Genomic DNA, 16,457 nt, shown 5'->3' on the forward strand with positions numbered 1-16,457 from the left:
TAAGATATTTTCCCTAACGAACTCGAGGCGACCACCGATAGACTTCACTTCCAACCCATCTCACTAATGGCAGTAAATTGCAATATAGCGATATGGACAGAGTTGGTGTTTGGTGAAGTAGTATCATCGTTGTGGGGAAAAGAAATGATTAGGTTCAGAATTGGCGATTTCTATGCCCCCCACATTCAATCACTATGCGGTATTTGTGAGCCAATCAGGAAGATTGTACGCCAAAATCAGTGAAAACGAAATAGGAAACTGTGGTTTAAAAATGTGGCAAACTTGCTAAGTAGTCTTAATGGCGTTACAGATGAACTTGGCAACTCGTGCGGAGGCCTTCTATCTCTAGGAGGTGCTGGCTGGCTCAACACTGCAGCGAGACGCTTCACCGTAGACAATAGAGTAATTTACCTTCGGCAATTTTTTTTCGTGATATCACGTATGGAATCTGCCTTTTCCGTATTTTTATCAAGGACATATGGTCATGCATTTAATCGTGTTGTACGTATTGATAAATTTGCTACCGGTGCACCTAGGGTGACCATACGTCCCGTATTTCCCGGGACAGTCCCGGTATTTTCTGTTTTTTTGGCTGTCCCGACTTTTTGGCAAAAGTGTCCCGGTTTTTCCCGTATTTTGCAGAGAAGCTTACTCGAATTTTTATTCCTTATTGAAGTCAAAGATTAAAATTATTTTTCAACTCATAAATTATATTATGATAATTACAACTATAAATGAGAATGTTAATCTGCCACATTTGTCTTAGTGAACGTTTTTATTCGTGGAATTCATTTTAATAATTAGAAGTAATGCTATATTTCCCACCATTGTGATTTTTTCGTTATTTCAACAATATTTGGCAACTTTGTTCGGTTTTGGTGTCATTTTTGGCGATGTCCCGTATTTCTCTCGAGGAAACATCGTCACCCTAGGTGCACCCTTGTTTTATGCAGCCCCAACTCGTTACTTTTGGCGGCCAATAAAATTGCCAAATTCACCATAAGGATAAAAATGTTTATACATGCTTTTAATTCTGATCCATTCAGTCTTTTTAAAAAATCAACACCTACAAATTTTTGGAAAAGCAATAAAATTCTTAATTAATTTTTCATCAATAAAATCCGAAATGCTCAAAAAATGTGACTTGATTCATTATTTTCATTTATTTTTTTTTCATTATTATTATTGTAATTTTTTTTTTTTGGGAAATCAATTTCACTCACTGGTTCATCAGAAGATGGCAGCACCTTAACTTAATTTTAGCGTTAAATATAGTGTTAAAATAGAGAAAAATAAAAAACCCAGTAAATTTGAAAAAAAATAATTATTATTTTTGAAAAAAATATATAAATAAATAAAATTAAAAAGTAATTATTAATATTTTTGAATAATGAGTCAGAAACTTCGATGAATAAATAAAAAAATAGGCGTCCGCGGCTCCGCCATAGAAATTACATACCAGAAAGGACTCCGTGGGTCAAAAAAAGTTGGAAACCGCTGGAGAACCTCTGCAACCGATTTGGGCGTTATTTATAATACCAATTTTAACTCTGCTGATCACGTTAGAAATCTTTGTTCTGTCATATAAAAAACTTAGCTTTCTTAAAAGAATGCCGAGAGATTTCAACGATAGTAATACTTTAATATCCCTTTTTAATACGCTTAATAAGATCTAAACTGGAATAGGCTTCAATTATCTGGAACCAATTTCCCGCTTGCCATATTACGAGTCTTGTGAATTATTCGAAACAATTTTCTAAGATATTTATATTTCAAAAAACATGGTCCTTATAACAATATTCTTATCTGCCACTCATCTACGAAACAGTTTCAATGTCATTAGTTTACAAAAACGCAGATATTACTTGCTCGTTATTTTTTTTTTCAATACAAGATCAAATTGCTTATTTGCCGTCAAATGATTCAATACTAATATTGGTAATTACTCTGTGCTGTAAAAACATTTTCCCAATTTTATAATGAGCTTCCTCAACATCTGGATATTTTTCATTCGTCTGTTACCGACTTAAGAAGATTTTTGCTGTGGTTGTGTTGTACATATATATATATATATTTAAAATACAAAAACTACACAAAGATATATATATATATATACACAGTCAAACCTCGTTAGTGCGTCACCCGGTTAACACGTCACTCCGCTTACCGGGTCACTTTATGTAAGTGCCAATTGTCCTCAGGCAGGAATTGGCACAGCTATGGCTTACTTCGCTTAACGAGTCACTCCGCTTACCAAGTCATATTTTTGCTCTCCCAAGAGTGACTCATTAACGAGGTTTGACTGTATATATATATGTTAAATATATGTATATTATGTATATTATCTTAATTTAGCACAGCCATAGCTGTGCCAATTCCTGCCTGAGGACAATTGGCACTTACAAAAAGTGACCCGGTAAGCGGAGTGACGTGTTAACCGGGTGACGCACTAACGAGGTTTGACTGTATATATATATATATATATACATATTTATATAGTTGTATTTTCTATACTTTGCTAATTTTTAAAAATATATATCTTTGTGTAGTTTTTGTATTTTAAACGTAATTTTTGTTACTTTTCATTTGTCTTTTGTGCGCTTTATCACGTGTAGTTGTATTTTCTATACTTTGCTAATTTTTACTTCAAGCTGTAATTGGGTTTTAAACGTGTAGCTTTGTGTGTACTTTAAATAAATAAATAAATAAAATTCCATCGCCTCTCTCCAGGGGGCGATATTGCCCACTTTGGAAAGCATTGATTTAGTGATAGAATTCAACATTTATCATTTAGTAATTGAATACAGCGTATAACAAAAGGACTCAGTATTTAGCAACAGAATTATTGCGATTTTGATTTACATGAAATGAACATGCTTTAATGTTTTCCATGTTGTGCTTTGCAGACGATGCGCATTTCACTATCTACGTGATCAGCGTGAAGGACGCAACGACGGCCTCTTACCACAAATGCGCCGACTTCAATGGAAAGTTCTGTGAGTCTTACAATTTTATGTATCTATAACAGGGCTGGACAAATCGCTAAAAAAAGAATCTAGACACCAGAACACCTTTCTAGGAGCCAAAAAAAACTGTTTACCCGATGAAAATGGTCACAAAATAACACCTGTTTTGACTTTTCCACGACATATTGACCCTCTTTCATGTTGGCAGATAAGCAGCTATAAATACCAAACATTTTGTGCTGCTCCAACACCTCCTATAACTACACTGGCTATAGATGGCGTTGGCTGCCCTCAGCCTGAAATTTACTAACTGCACAAAGAAAATTTTAGGTGGCCCAATACCAGTTTTTTAATCGCCACGGTGACATGGAGTTTGTCCAGCCCTGATCTATAAAATGTGTATGAGCAGTTGAATTAGAGGCCTACCCGCCGCTTGGTGGCGATTCCCCCCCCCCCTGCCCTTGATGACGAAGCGGCATGGATTCATTTCAGTGCCGTCTTAACCCATGGGCACGGTCCTGACGCCTCAAAAAATTAGATGTGATCGAAATTTTCGAGAGCAACTTTGCAGGTAATCATTTTTAGCCTGGTAAGGTCTAAGAAAACTTACGGGGGAAACTTACGGGGGGGGGGGGGGACCCATGATGTTCTTAAGACGGCCCTAATTCCACCGTGTGGGGAAAATTCATCGCAATAAATCACAGTTGGTTAAATCTCAGTAACTCACCGGCTCACTTGGTCAATCATACGGTAACTGACTCAATCACCCATAAAATCACTGATTCGTTCAATCACTCACTCATTTGGACACCCACCCATTCACCAGCTCGCTCATTCGGTCGGTCACCCATTCACCAGTTCACTCATTTGGTCACTCACCCATTCACCAGCTCGCTCATTCGGTCGGTCACCCATTCACCAGTTCACTCATTTGGTCACTCACTCACTATTTAACTCATCCACTCACTATTTAACTCGCCCTCTCACTCGATCCTGCGTAACGGACGGTTACTCACTGACTCTCGATCACCCACTCATCGGATCTACACCGTGCATCCATGAACTTGTGTCTGGTTGCGCGTAAATTTACCGCGAAGCAAGTGTCCCTCAAGTCAAGATTTTGAATTGAGGCCACCCCGGACGAATCACGGGGTCATGAAACCCGACGTTGGTTGTTCCACAAAATGTTGTTAAGGCCTCAAATTATGGCCAAAGGCTGACAAACAACTAGAGTGTGCGTCGAGGGTGCCCAACCTTCAGGAGAGTGCGGGTTACTTCATTGGTTTAAAAACGAAGTTTCTAGTTGCGGCTCTGCCCAAGTAATGTGTTAATATGCCACATGCCACTTACGTAATCTGAGAATATGCTGTGAGCCACTTAAGTGACCTGGAAACTGTACCGCGGATCACTCAAGTGATCTGTAGATATGCCGCGCACCACTTAAGTGATGTGCAACTGCACCGTGGGTCACTTATGTGATATGGAATTGTGCCGCGGGGCACTCAAGCAATCTGCAAATGTGTTGTGGGGGTCACTCAAATGAGATCTGGAAAAGTGAGTTCATTAGGTTTGAGGTCACGGGCCACATTAGATGGTTCCGAAGGCCACAGGGTGTAGCAGGTATGGTGTGCGTCATTCTGGCGAGCACGAGTAGTGTGGACCCGCCTAAGGCTTTCTGTCAGGATTCTGGCGTTTCTGTTCAGATTTGCATGTTCTGTACGATTAGATTTCCGAAATGATTTTCCTTTGAATGCATGACCAAATTTTGGATACGCGAACCTGACCTGCAGTGCCATCTTAATGCATGGACCCCACCCGGGCACTGGTCGGGGGCCTCAAAGGTAGAAGGGTCCTCACGATAGTGAGATCGGTCCAAGATTTTCGAAATGAAGCATGTCAATTTGTAAGCAGGCATTTCTGGACAGGTGGTGGGGGGGGGGGGGGGGGGGGAGCTCAAAAAATCTCATTACCCGGGAGCCCATTGGTGCACTTGAGACGATCCTGGAACCTGTACGAGTAATGTATATGCTACGGAAAATGTGATAAATCGGTTATTATGAATACTTACCAATCGTCTTGGTAAGTTTGATAAATTTAGCACTTTTTCCGGCGAATATGCATAATACCCATGAGTCATTAGTAAATTTGATAAATACTGAAAACATTATCTGTTTCACCGGTGATCATGCCTAATAGCGAAGCGTCGTTGGTAAATTCGACGAATACTTGAAATTTATCTACTTTATCTGTGATTATGCATAATACCCTAGTGTAATTGGTAAAAAAAAATTTCAAACGAGTCTAGAACGTGCGACCCCGATACAATGATAAATTTTGCGATCTTACCTCGATATAATGATAAATTTTGCGATCTTACCTCGATATAATGATAAATTTTGCGATCTTACCTCGATAAAATGATACAATACATGAATTATCATTATAATATATCTTATGGTATATGATTTATTATGTTTACCAACGACGCGACGCTTGGGTATTGTGCATAATCGCCAGTAAAAGTGATAAATTTAGGGAAATTTATCAAACTCACAAAAATACTCAGCGATTATGCATAACAACCGGATTAAACACATTTACCGCATAACAAATAGATCCTAACATGTTTTTTTCCGTGCTTGCAGCTGCCTCGACTGTGAAGTTGTCATGTCCTGGCAGAGGGATCCATGGCAGCTACGTCCATATCGAAGATAACCGCAGCACGATTGATTATTTCAGCGCTTGTGAGATTGAGATTTTCGTCCGCAAAGGTAATTATTCAACGTGCTTTAACTAAATTAGAGCACAAAACGATTTCTGTTGTGCAGTCGCCATCTTGACAAACACTTAAGTGGAGGCCGAAGGAAGAGCGTTAGAGCACCGCTACCTATCGGCAACTGCGTGAAACTCGATTTCTACCGATACATTATTCGATCAAAACGTATTAAAAGCGAAATAGTTATGATTTTTTTTTAAATCGGATGCACCCTGTATATTATATATTCCTGAGCATAACATGATTTGTTGATCCATACTTTTGCAGCTACTTACGAATGCGGTGAAGTCGAGAGGCCAGCAAACTCTTACACGATGAGTCCTGATGTCGGCGTCGTCGAATACCGGTGTATGTTCGGGTACAGGTTAGTCGGTGAGCCTACACGTCATTGCTTACCTAGCGGAGAGTGGTCTGGGACCCAACCGCTATGCAAAGGTACTATTTTAAAATGATAGAACTCATCGACGTTAAATTACATTTATTACATTGATTTAACAAAAATACCGATCATGTCAAACAATCGGTAAAATTAAACGAATCAATGACAAAAAAAAATCGGTTCGCGATCAAATACTTTTCCATTTGCACTCAATTGGATCACTTAGCGATCGGATTTTTCTTTGTTAACCACTTGCCCGTGTCAGACACGGGCATCGTCATTTTTGGCCCCCAGAGGACGCTAACGAAAGTGAACGTTTAACTGCATCTGCACAAAAACGATACGGCTTCGTACAACGGCAATAAAAATGATATCTAGATACATAATCTTGTAATTGCACAGATAGATAATCTAGTTCAGTTAAATATTCGATCTAAAAACTGGAATACAGTAAAACCTCGTTAAGTCCACTATGAAAAAGTTTGAGAGAGTGGAACAGATGGCTTTTCCCTTTAAAAAGAAAAAGCTTGTTATATATAACGGCATCACCATATGCTTAAACGTCACCGTGAAAGCCCTATGTACCAAAACGAAACAGTTCAAAGAACGAAAGTTAGCTGAGGAAGTCTATATTAGCCGACTCAAGTTTTTGATACGTTAGGGGTCATTCAAGTATTACGTCAGCATCGGGGGGGGGGGGGGGGAGGGGTTTCGGATTTGCTGACTTTTGATGACAAGGGAGGGAGGGGAGTTTGAAGGTTGCTTACGTCATCAATCAACCCTTTTTGAAGATATTAAATATTCTAAGCTGCTGACTAAATGTTGCTGACGGGGGGCGGGGTTCAGTGTTTTGCTGACATGACTTATGCCATGGACCACTTGAGTTATTCGGAAATGTGTTGCGAGTCACTCAGGTGATTTTAAAGTGTGCCGTGAGCCGCTTGAGAGGTCTGGGAATGTACCATGGGCAAAGTGATCAGGAAAGGCGCTTCGAGTCACTTAAATGATCTATAACTGCTAAGAGTCACACTTAAATGATCTATAACTGTGCTAAGAGTCACTTAAATGATCTTAAACTATACTAAAAGTCACTTAAATTATCTAGAACTGTGCTAAGAGTCACGATCTTTAAATTGATCTTTAAAAATGCCGCGGTCCCTTCAAATGATTTATAAGTGTACTGCGAGCTCTCAATGACCTGGAAGCGTGCAGCTGGCCTCTCAAGTGATCTGGAAGTGTGCAGCTGGCTCCTACTGTGGTCCGGAAATGTGCCGCGAGTCACTTGAGTGAACTGGAGGTGTGCCGTGGGTCACTCGAGTGATTTAAAGATTTTCATGTGTGTTGCTTAAGTAACCTGGATGTGTGCCGTTGGAAGCTTAAATTATGAGAAAATGTGCCGCGAGTCCCTTGAACGATTTAATAATATTTTTTGGCCTCTTGAATGGTTTTGTAATTTGTCACGGGCCACATCAGCTGACATAGAGGGCCACATTTGGACCATGGGTAGAGCATGTGGGGTTTACGAGATGCATATGCAGTTAAGTATTAACAATAGTAGTATCAACATTTTGAAGCGCAAGACCTCGAAAAATATTATCTGTGTTGAATGTTGATTTGCGTATCCACCTGATTGTGATTATGCTCTTTTTTTAGAGGTCGTATGTCCAGTGCTGAATAATATTGAACACGGGACTGTTCAGTACCTAGGACCAAGTAGGGACAGACCCGTACAGGGCACGACGGCCAACATCACATGCAACGACGGATACAGGTCGGAGGGCAAAGTTCTCCAATGCTCGGAGGACGGAGAATGGTCTGGAGGAGATTTGAGTTGCCACCGTGAGTGTTATTATTTATTATTCGAGCACACCCCCCTTACAAATGAATGATCTATACCACAATCATATACGATTGTTTGCCGTCTTATAAACGAATAATGGCGATTTTTTTTTTTTTTTTGTGCACAGCTGTCGACTGCGGTGCTCCAAAAGCACAGCATTCTCTGGAGAAGTACCGACTGCTAAATGGGACGACAACCTACGGCAGCCTCGCTGTTTTCTACTGCGGCGACCAGGACCAAGATGAGGTCGAATCACCATCTGACATACTCATGTGTCGTGAAGACGGCACCTGGTCCGGGTTGGAATCCTCTTGCTCCACGAAAAGTAAGGACGCGGGCCTAATATTTTCATAATTACAGTCGAGCCCGCTTATAACGAAATCGTATCTGTGCCATATTTATGGATATCGGATGTAACGGAACTTTCGGCAAGAATGGAATCTTTTCCATAGGATCAAGTTCGATATGAAATCAGTTCTCTTTCAGGAACACAGTCCGAATCTATATTATGTACTACTGCACCATTCGGAGAAAGGCTATGGATGTGTGTTCTGTCAGCTCTATCCGTAACTACGGGTAGCGGCGATCTCTAGCTATAAATAGCGCTGGTTCTGTTCATTCCCAGAACTAAGTGAATTAAGAGGGACCGGCATGACCACAATTTTGTGTATGTCAGCGTTTCTCAGTCTTTGAAACCCCAGAAACATTAAAATGTCTGTAAAAAAAAGGAAAAGGAACACTTACATCCATGATTCTTAAACTTTTGCCACCCAACAATATAGACAACTCGGCTCTGACGAAGGCTGTCGACGCAAAGCGAGGGGGGGGGGGGGACTTGGGGGTCTGGTCTCTCCCCCCCCCCCCCCGAAATGTGAGAAAATGACCGAATAAAGGGAAAAAGATGGCCAAATCGATTGTCGTATCACTTTGGTCCCCACCCACGAACGACATTTTCTGGCTACGAGTCTGTATCGACGCCCCAGTAGCCACCGCACGCACTTTGAGAACCCCCTAACTTACAATAGGCTTATATGGTCTCAAACCTGTGAATAGTGTTAAGATTTTTGATATAAGTGCGTCATTTTTATTTTAATTCTAATTAAATTTTCAAGTCTGCTCTAAGTGTATATTTCTCTAATTAAACTCACGTATATAGTGTATCGGATATAACGAATATTGGATACAGCGAATGTTTTTCGTGTTCCTGTGCGACTTCTTTATATCCGGACTCGACTTTCATATTTGAATTAACTGAATAGTTTTAACAGGAAAAAATTTGGTTCAGAAACTGACACTGGAATGACGGAATCGTGTTTTACTTGCAGATATGATATCCACGCTTGGTCTAGTCGAAGAGCATGATAACGCTGTGCCAAATGGTAAAGTATAGTTGTACATATTCTCCTCTAATATCAGGATCATTTACATAGATATATACAGTATTAAACATTCTTTAAAAAGAACTTGCCCCAGAGAGCAACACACAGGCATATAACAACTATTTAATGATTACACTTCACTCATGGTTAGAGAAATTGGTAATAGATGGCCGCACTGCACAGTAACATACAGGGTGATTATAAAAAAACTATCCCGACATATGGGCCCTTAACTATCATACCATTCACAGAAACTGAATGAAATTTTGGCATAAGGTATTTTGAGGTATGTGCTCAAGAATGATATGGAAAACAACAGTGTCACTCTAACAGTTACGGTTACAGTGAGAAAATTTCGAAAATATCAAATGGCAACACCAAGCTTTTTGTATTGGAAAATGTGATCTCCATTGTGGTAAACCCTAAATAGCGTTCGAATGGCAACTGTAGCATGAAAATCACCGGCGGTAGATAGGCTAAAAGTGAGGACAACCAATAAGGACAGAGAAGCAGCATAAAATAAAGCATTCTATTGTGTTTCACGAATTTTCCACATGACCTTGTGGAGGACTAATCAGGCTGGGATCTCAAACGGTGTGACGAATGAAACGAACATTAATGCTCTGGTGCACGGCAAAGTCCTTTTTACTTTTTCCTTGCCTAGCTCCGGGGATTTTCGTGCTACAGGTGCCATTCCAACACTATTTAGTGTTTTTCAGTATGAAGGTCGCATTCCAATACAAAAAACTTGGTGTTGCCATTTGCGAAATTTTCTCACTGTAACCGTAACTGTTAGAGTGAGACTGTTGTTTTCCATATCATTCTTGAGCGCATACCTCAAAATACCTTATGCCAAAATTTCATTCAGTTTCTGTGAATGGTATGATAGTTAGGGGCCCATATGTCGGGATAGTTTTTTTATAATCACCCCGTACTTCACGTCACGTACCAATTCGTTGGAAATTCCGTAGAGGAATGTGTACGTTGTGCATGTGTGGTTTAGTAGTAATATTAATATTAAACACACCGAAATTGCCATCTTGCAAGAGCGAAAATTTAAAAAATGTGATCTCTATTTCTCTTGATAGGTATTATTATTGGTATGGCTGTAGTGGTGTTCCTGTTGTTCGTTATTCTGATACTGATCCTACTTTTTAAAAGGTGAGTCTTTTCTACGTGTGTTTTGATATTTCGTTCTTTATACACAGGAGTGTCACTCAATAGGGCGCATTAGTGCGATGTCACGACCGGCAGCACTGATTCCAAGCAAACATGAGCTGCGCGAGATTAGGGGTCATTTAAGTATTACGTCATCGTCGATGGGGGGGGGGGGGTTCTCCGATTTGCTGACTTTTGATGACAAAGGGGGGGGGGGGGGTTTGGACGATGCTTATGTCATCAACCATCCCCTTTATGAAAATATGAAATATTCTTAATGGCATCGTACTCGGTGTGCCAAAAACGAGAAAAATCTTTCGCTAGTTTGTGGGCACCTGAACTAAAATTCTTCCTAATGATAAATCCCTTACAGAGCCACTTTAGTGATCTCTAAATGTTTCGCGGACCCTTCAAGTGCTCAGGAAATGTGTCCGGGCTGCTTAGTGCTATGGAAATGTTCCCGGGCCCCGCTAAAGTGTTCTCGAAATGTATCCGGGCCGCTTAAATGCTCTGAAACTGTGCTACGCATCACTCAAGCGATCCGTAATTTATGCTACGGATTATAATAACATGTAAAAGTATTTTCTTTCGAAATTTAAATTTTTTTGCATTAAAGAAATAATTTTTTTTCGTCTTCGGGGGGGGGGGGGGGGAAGCGCACGAGCCTCCTATGCCCTCCCCCCCGTACGTTTCTGATCCCACCAATACGCGTTAGGAGGTAGGGGGCATTGCTGACGAAATTTTGCTGACAAGGGAGGAGGGGGTCAAAAATGGCTACAAATTTGCTGACACATGGGCGAAGATACGCCCCCCCCCCTCCTCCCCCAGCATCAAAGATGGAGTTGACTGATCTAATGTATATATTAATTGACATCGTCATCATCGTTCCCCCCTTGACTTCCAAGTCTATCCCCACATGTGCTGACGTATTACTTGAACGGCTCCTTATAAAAGAAAACGCCATTGGACGTAGATGGGTCTGTTTAAATTATTTTTCTAAAAAAAATATGATCAAATAAGACTTGTGAGCTCTTGAAATGGAAACTTCAAACTCTTGTGAACATGCAATGTTAAAAACATAATATGATAGTTCGTCTCTAATTAGCTATGAAAGCTTTTTATTTCTCGCGTGTTATCCGTTCACGTGTGTTTGGCCTAGTATCCATACTTTTGATTCCTGCATTGAATCATGGATTCAATGATTGCATCGAATTGAAAAAATAATTTTAGGGTAAATGGAAATTTACAATTAATGAAAAATTAGTCACAGAGCTACTGAAAGCAATAATTGCAGAACTATTGATAGAAATTAGAATTATTGAGAACAACTTAGGTATTGTCAAGAGTAATAATTTGTGAAAAAAATTAAGCTTTCGAAAGAAATAATTTCATAACTGAGATGAGAATTCAAAATTAATGCAAATAATAATTTCCAAATTATCGGGACTAATTTCAGAGATTTAATGAAAGAAATAATTTATCAAAAAGAGTTAATGAAAGTTATTTAAAAATAAATAAAAAAATTCAAATTTAATATACAGTAGAACCTCCCTAACGGACGTTCCCCGTTAATGGATACTTTTCTGATTCCCGGTTCCGTAGAATCGCTCTTTAATGTATTTCACTCTCCGTTAGCGGACAGTAAAATCAGGAAAGCTCCAGTTCATTTACTTTTGGTCATAAATCATGAATTTATCGCATTCAACAAGATTATGTCCCACGCTCATGTAGGTAAATGTGATAAATCTCTCTCTCATCATTTAATTCATTAACTGAATGTTCCAGGATGGTGAATTCGAATGGTAATGTTGATATCTTGTGACATTATAAGAATGATAATGTTATGTTTTTATATCGTCACACTTATTTTAAGTTTTATTACACAATATGTTTGGTGCACGTATCCTATAATACAGGTTAAAATAATTAATTGGTTTAATGAACAGATGAAAGTTTATAATAGCATACAAAAAGGTTATAAATGTTTCATATTTATCAAGCTTTCTAACTTTATTTGGGAATTGCACATAATCGGCGATAAAAGTGATAAAAATGTAGTGTGAAATTTAACCGAACTTTCTTTGTTGAGACGACTGGTGATTATGCATAATCCCGGGGGGTGGGGTATCACTTTTGCAGTAATTAAAATGCATAGGAACCAATAGCACAAAAGCCAAAAACATCGTGTTAATGAAAAAGTCGTATAAATGAGGTTCTATTGTACAGTCGAATCCCGTTTTAACGAACACTTTTCTAATCCCCCCAAATACGTTTACATAGGCACAATGCCAGGTAACCTGGAATTCCTTTATAACGAAATTTCGTTTTGACGAAGTGATTTCTTCGGTCTCCTGGCGTTCGTTATAACGGGATTCGACTGTATATAACTTTTACTCCCCGTCAGCGGACAAAATTTTTGGTCCCTCGGGTGTCCGTTATCGAGAGGTTTTACTGCATATTCAGAGCAATTAGGCCAAACGTGCATAAACGGATAGCATGCGAGAAATAAAAAGCGCCCATAGCTAATTAGAGACGAACCATTGTTATTATATTTTTAACATTGCGTGTTCACAAAAGTTTGAAGTTTCCATTTCAAGAGCTCGCAAGTCTTATTTAATCATATATTTTTTAATAAAAACAATTTAAATAGAGGCTCATCTACGTCCTGTGGCGTTTTCCTTTATAAGCTCGCTCAGCTCATATTCGTTTGGAATCAGCGCAGTCAGTCGTAACGTCACCACTAATGCGCCCTATTACGGATACCCTAGTACAGCGGTTCTCAACCTTTTTTGACTCGACCCTTTTCAGTATATAATTTCTATGGCGGAGCCCTGTACGACTCGTGCTCTTTTTTGTACATAATCTTTATGGCAGAACCTTGTAGGCCTCTCTTATTCACTTATCTATCAAATTTACTGATTCATTTTATTTTCCTGGAGTCGCCGCGGAGGTGCACACGGAGCCCTTGGAGCCAGTGGCTTTAGTAGACATCCTGAAGTATCTTTATAACAAAAAATGAAACATATCGCCACATGGCAAAATAAAGTTGCCCCTTACAGCAGATGTAGACGCTGCTGAAGATGCTCTTTTGACGTTACGCTTCGATGTTTAACAGATGCTGAAGTTTCTGCAGATACTCTCTGGAGGGGCGTCTGAAGTGTTTGGAACTTATGGGTACTCCCGTCTTGATTTTTACGTAGGAAATTTTGGTTTCTGAAACTGAGTGTGGGTGCTCGCTCTTCCAGAACCACCCACCCCCGTTCCGACGCCACTGACTGTGGCGTTTCATCGTAGTCTGTATGCAGATATAATGCACAATAGAACATTATAATTGTTTCTCCTTAATTATTTTCCTCCAGGAAACAGCTACTGCGAAGACAAAGCACAGATTCGTTGCCGTCAAAGGAGACATCATCATCCATAGGTCATAATCCACCATCGCCATTAACTTCGGGAAGCGATAGCAGCAAGCAATGCGGCAGCAGCAGCGGCGGAACTCCATACGAAAATGACGTCTTCTATGCCAGCATAGCCATGGAAGACGACAAAGCACCACGGACGGAAAACAAGCACGAGACGGATAATAACAACAGCAACAACAAGCAGCAACATAGCGTGGAGAGAGGAATCCTGTCCAGCATCCTCTTCGCGAAGAGAAGACTCGGTGCCGAGCAGAGGAACAGCAATCGCAAAATTCCGGAGTCCACGAGTGAGAATCCGCAAAGTGACATCGCGCAAAGTGAAACGAACTGCACCACGCAGCCGGTCTACGCACAAATAGACTACCAGGAGAAACGTCGGTCGAGGCTGGCGAAGTCGCTAACCGAACAGCTGGACTGTTCCACTTCTGAGATCACCGATTCGTGCGCCGTCATAGAGGATGATTGCCACCAACATCAGGAGACTATGCCGCCACCCTCCACATACGATGCGGAATTGGATTCGGAACCAATCAAGCTGCGGGAGCTGCCACCGATACCAGCGTCGGATGACGACCATTCTAGCGGGACATATGCATCCCTGTCGCAACCGCCGGAGCCTCCTTCACCGATCACGATGCCTTACAGCGCCGCCGTCATGAGAGACAATAACATCTACGTAACCGGACAAGATGATCACCAATCGACCCTGCACTGCCATGTCATGAAAGATAATGACCTATACTCCACCGAATGAAGCGGAAATGAAGAGAGTTAATGTGAATACGTCTGTGGTAGATTCTAGAAGCTGAAATGAGTTAGTCAATGGAGGTGAAACATTCATCCTACTCATCTTGTTCATTGTCCACAGGTGTGCTTCGAACACTGTGATATCCTCCTTCAGATTTCAAGACAATCACCAAATGTTTCCATGCCTTGAACTTAGCATTTTGTTCTCTCAAAAAGTTGATGTCACATAGATATTAACATTGGGATTTCCTCAAATAAATAACATGCACATCTTGGTCATTCAAACTAATGAACTATCACTTGAAAAAATAAATCTGTATAAATTCGTAGATTTTTTTATATTTCTTATGACCATTTATGATAAATAAAAGACTATTTCGATTTGAGAGCTTTTAGTTATTTTATAGACTATATTAAGAAACATGAAGGTGACACACATAGCAATTAATCAAGATGTACTCAAGCCTGGTCCAATAGCCATTCTCAAATATTTGCTTCCAATGTGTGCCTCCCACTGCTGCAATGAAGCAACAGCGGCAAAGGCTGGCTACACACTGGTCCCAATGTCCCTTGGTGAATATTTACTTCCAGAATACTATGTTGTGACCATTGGCGTGTGTAAAGTAGGGATTATAATGTTAATATAATCCCTCAAGCTGAGATTGTTATTTTGCAGGAAAATTCTGCGCACGCCCATCTTTGTGACTTGTTCTTCCAACGTGCGGCTAGATGGATTGGGAAGGAATGATACTCCACTTGGTCATTCTTTTTTCGACCATTTTCCAATATACAGGTATACCTTTCCGCCTCCAACATTTCATGACCATTAGGCCAACCTTGGAATGTATTGGGCCAGATTGAACACGATTGTAGATTCAGCTGAAGCAAAAGCAACATGTGATCATTGTGAAATATGTTCACTTCTTTTTTTTTGAGAATAAAGGCTTATTTGTATGAATAAACTACGTACAACAACATAACAAAAAACAACACAACACATGAACTACACACAAACTGTATACAAGAGTATGACCTCCCAAGGGACCTTATGTCCGTCTCAAAACAGCATGACCGAACAAAGCATTTCTGATTTCATCAGCAAGATTTTTACAATACTTTTAATTGTAGCTCCTGCCTGGACTACTTCATATCTGTACTACAATCCAATTGGAACTATTCAGAAAATATTTTATCTAATCCCCAATAGGAATCATGCATCAGATAATTTTAACCAGCCTCCAGTATAAGACATCATGCATCCAACACATGCAAACTTCTCACAATATGACTTGTGGCTTTATTTTGCCCAACACGAGATGCATTAGCAAAATGCTCATGCCGGGTGCTTGACAAATCAAGCAAATGTTTACGCAGCAACCACTATTTATGACAGAATAGAGTCCATTTTTTACTTCAGACTAATGTGACCCCCCTATGTTGATGGCACGATTTTCAAAAATTGTCTCATCTTCAGATGCAAATTTAGTAATCACACATGCAACAATCACCATGGTGATGTGCGATTTCTTAAGCCCTAGCATCGAACACAAAAACTAATGGCCTTTCAAAGATAATCGGGATAAATCTACAAAATGTTCAAGAAATGATTCTTGCATTGTGTCCACAAAATGGGGCTTGACCAATCTTAGGACATTTTATGCACCAAGCACGAGTTTTTGCTAAAAAATCGTTCTTTGTTTTCTTGAATTTTTTGGGACTTTCCTTGCCATGTCACATTAAAAGACACCAAATCAAAAAAAAAAAAAATTGGCATCCATAGATTTCAATTA

General features: G+C 40.0%; 1 protein-coding gene across 2 annotated transcripts in view; it reads left to right on the forward strand.

Annotated features, from left to right (window-relative positions):
- LOC149065896 (uncharacterized) overlaps nucleotides 1-15,055 on the forward strand; it is a 53,816-nt gene extending 38,761 nt beyond the window's left edge. For both annotated transcript variants that reach the window (XM_089253346.1, XM_089253347.1), the window contains 8 exons: nucleotides 2,907-2,996; nucleotides 5,612-5,737; nucleotides 6,010-6,177; nucleotides 7,775-7,960; nucleotides 8,089-8,286; nucleotides 9,287-9,340; nucleotides 10,429-10,501; nucleotides 13,858-15,055. In XM_089253346.1, coding sequence (XP_089109472.1) covers nucleotides 2,907-2,996; nucleotides 5,612-5,737; nucleotides 6,010-6,177; nucleotides 7,775-7,960; nucleotides 8,089-8,286; nucleotides 9,287-9,340; nucleotides 10,429-10,501; nucleotides 13,858-14,674 — 1,712 coding nt within the window. In that variant the 3' untranslated portion in view covers nucleotides 14,675-15,055. The remainder of the gene's footprint in view (nucleotides 1-2,906; nucleotides 2,997-5,611; nucleotides 5,738-6,009; nucleotides 6,178-7,774; nucleotides 7,961-8,088; nucleotides 8,287-9,286; nucleotides 9,341-10,428; nucleotides 10,502-13,857) is intronic.
- Nucleotides 15,056-16,457: the final 1,402 nt, after the last annotated feature.

The sequence above is a fragment of the Pholcus phalangioides genome, unplaced genomic scaffold (genome assembly GCF_987345545.1).
Source record: "Pholcus phalangioides strain wild (caught in Gottingen) unplaced genomic scaffold, Ppha-v1.0 ptg000037l_1, whole genome shotgun sequence".
In the NCBI taxonomy this organism is placed as follows: Eukaryota; Metazoa; Arthropoda; class Arachnida; order Araneae; family Pholcidae; genus Pholcus; species Pholcus phalangioides.